A 2,500-nucleotide genomic window follows, 5' to 3' on the forward strand; every position below is an offset into this window, starting at 1 on the left:
CAGCCTTAGCAACTTCAACTCATTAACATCATAGTCTAGATTGAATAACCCGTCTCTTTCATCCTCTCTCTCTCTATCTCTCTCTCCCTCTCGCTCGCTCTGCCTACAGAACCTCTTCCACTTTGTCACAGATGTGCAGAGTTCTGGTGTTGTGAAGATTCCTGATGCTAAAGGGGATGATGCGTGGAAGGTGTACTTTGATGAGACTCCTCAGGAGATAGTGGATGAGTTTGCCATGCGCTACGGAGTGGAGTCAATCTATCAGGCTATGACGTGAGCTCCAATGTAGTACCCTACACACCCTGTCAGTGACACTCAGCAATAGCATACACATTACCAGAGTGATGTATTGAGAGAACACCTAGTGTATGGTTGTGTTTAGGATGATACTGTGGTACACCCTAAACATCACAAGGGAATGCATGGGCAGCTTCATTAATACTAAAGTGATAATGTTAATGCCGTGTGTGTATTCTCCCACAGTCACTTTGCCTGCCTGTCGTCTAAGTACATGTGCCCTGGGGTGCCGGCGGTAATGAGTACCCTGCTGGCCAACATCAATGCATACTACGCCCACAGCACCCAGGCCACCAACAGTGTGTCTGCCTCTGACCGTTTCGCCGCATCCAACTTCGGGGTGAGTCGCCCCAAATTAATGAGGGTCCTTTTTTGGACATCCCTACCCCATTGAAGTTGAAATGTAATACGGTTAAGGTTACGTAAGGTTTATTGTTGAGTTTAGTGTAAGGGTAGGGGTTAAGGTTATTGTTAGGGTAGGGATGTCCCATGGATTCTGGATAGCACTAAGCAATTCATGAGGGATGGACAGATACATAATATGATGCAACGCCTCAACTCAATGTTTAAGGTGAGCCAATGGGTATGCTAGCTCTTAGGCTAATATGTTGTGGCGTATTTTTGTTTTTTTCAGAAAGAACGATTTGTGAAGCTCCTAGACCAACTCCACAACTCCCTTAGGATTGATCTGTCCATGTACCGGGTAGGCTACTCTTAACTTTATCTCTTCTATTTCTCTCTCTCTGTGTTTTTCAATCTGTGTCCTTACCTACCTCTTTTGCAAAACCAATTAACTAGCCTGCTAATATTGTTCCTCACCAAGGAGCCAATGACTGATGTAGTGGACTCTTCAATGCCATCAGAGGAATCCCGGAGCATATTCCAGTCTGTGCTAGCAAAACAGTCCTGTAGTTTAGCACCTGCTTCCTCTGACCACTTTTTTAATTGATCTAGTCACTGGTGCTTCCTGCTTTCATTTTGGCTTGTAAGCAGGAATCAGGAGGATAGAATTATGGTCAGATTTGCCAAATAGAGTGTGAGGGAGAGCTTTGTATGCATTTCTGTGTGTGGAGTAAAGGTGGTCCAGAGTTTTCTTTCCCTCTGGTTGCACATTTAACTTCTTATGGCTGCAATCCCGTTAACGGGATAATTTTCATCAACAACTGCTAATTTGCAGAGCGGCACATTCAAATAATATTACTAAAAATACTTATATTCATGAAATCACAAGTGCAATACAGCAAAACACAGTTTAGCCTTTTGTTAATCCACCTGTCGTGTCAGATTTTGAAAATATGCTTTACAGCGAAAGCAATCCAAGCGTTTGTGTAAGTTTATCGATCGCTCGACAAAACATTATGTACACCTAGCATCAAAGTAGCTTGGTCACGAAAATCAGAAAAGCAATCAAATTAATCGTTTACCTTTGATGATCTTCGGATATTTTCACTCACGAGACTCCCAGTTACACAATAAATGTTCCTTTTGTTCCATAAAGATTATTTTTATATCCAAAATACCTCCGTTTGTTTGGCGCGTTATGTCCAGAATCCACAGGAAAGAGCGGTCACGACAACGCAGATGAAAATTCCAAACAGTATCCGTAATGTCCACAGAAACATGTCAAACATTTTTTATAATCAATCCTCAGGTTGTTTTTAAAATATATAATCGATAATATATCAACCGCAACTGTCTTTTTCAGTAGGAGAGGGAAAGGCAATGGCTGCCCAAACTCTGTTGCGCATACAAACGCTGCTGGCACCCAGCCATACAATGACGCGATGTTATCTTTCTCGCTCATTTTTCAAAATAAAAGCCTGAAACTATGTCTAAAGACTGTTGACACCTTGAGGAAGCGATAGGAAAAGGAATCTGGTTGATATCGCTTTAAATGGAGCAAAGGCAGGCTAAGGAGCATGGAGTTTTCAAAATAAAAGCTACTTTCTGGTTTGATTTTCCTCAAGGTTTCGCCTGCAATATCAGTTCTGTTATACTCACAGACAATATTTTGACAGTTTTGGAAACTTTAGAGTGTTTTCTATCCAATACTAATAATCATATGCATATATTAGCAACTGAGACTGAGGAGCAGGCTGTTTACTTTGGGCAACTTATTCATCCAAGCTACTCAATACTGCCCCCAGCCATAAGAAGTTTAACATGCTGATAGAAATTTGATAAAACGGTTTTAAGTTTCCCT

At 41.6% G+C, this 2,500-nt stretch overlaps 1 protein-coding gene across 1 annotated transcript in view; it reads left to right on the forward strand.

Moving 5' to 3' along the window:
• Positions 1–2,500, forward strand: part of LOC139407600 (protein unc-13 homolog A-like) — an 86,883-nt gene that overhangs the window by 57,026 nt on the left and 27,357 nt on the right. The window contains exons 22-24 of the mRNA XM_071151426.1: positions 110–273; positions 484–637; positions 932–1,000. Coding sequence (XP_071007527.1) covers positions 110–273; positions 484–637; positions 932–1,000 — 387 coding nt within the window. The remainder of the gene's footprint in view (positions 1–109; positions 274–483; positions 638–931; positions 1,001–2,500) is intronic.

The sequence above is a fragment of the Oncorhynchus clarkii genome, chromosome 4 (assembly GCF_045791955.1).
Source record: "Oncorhynchus clarkii lewisi isolate Uvic-CL-2024 chromosome 4, UVic_Ocla_1.0, whole genome shotgun sequence".
NCBI lineage: Eukaryota > Metazoa > Chordata > Actinopteri > Salmoniformes > Salmonidae > Oncorhynchus > Oncorhynchus clarkii.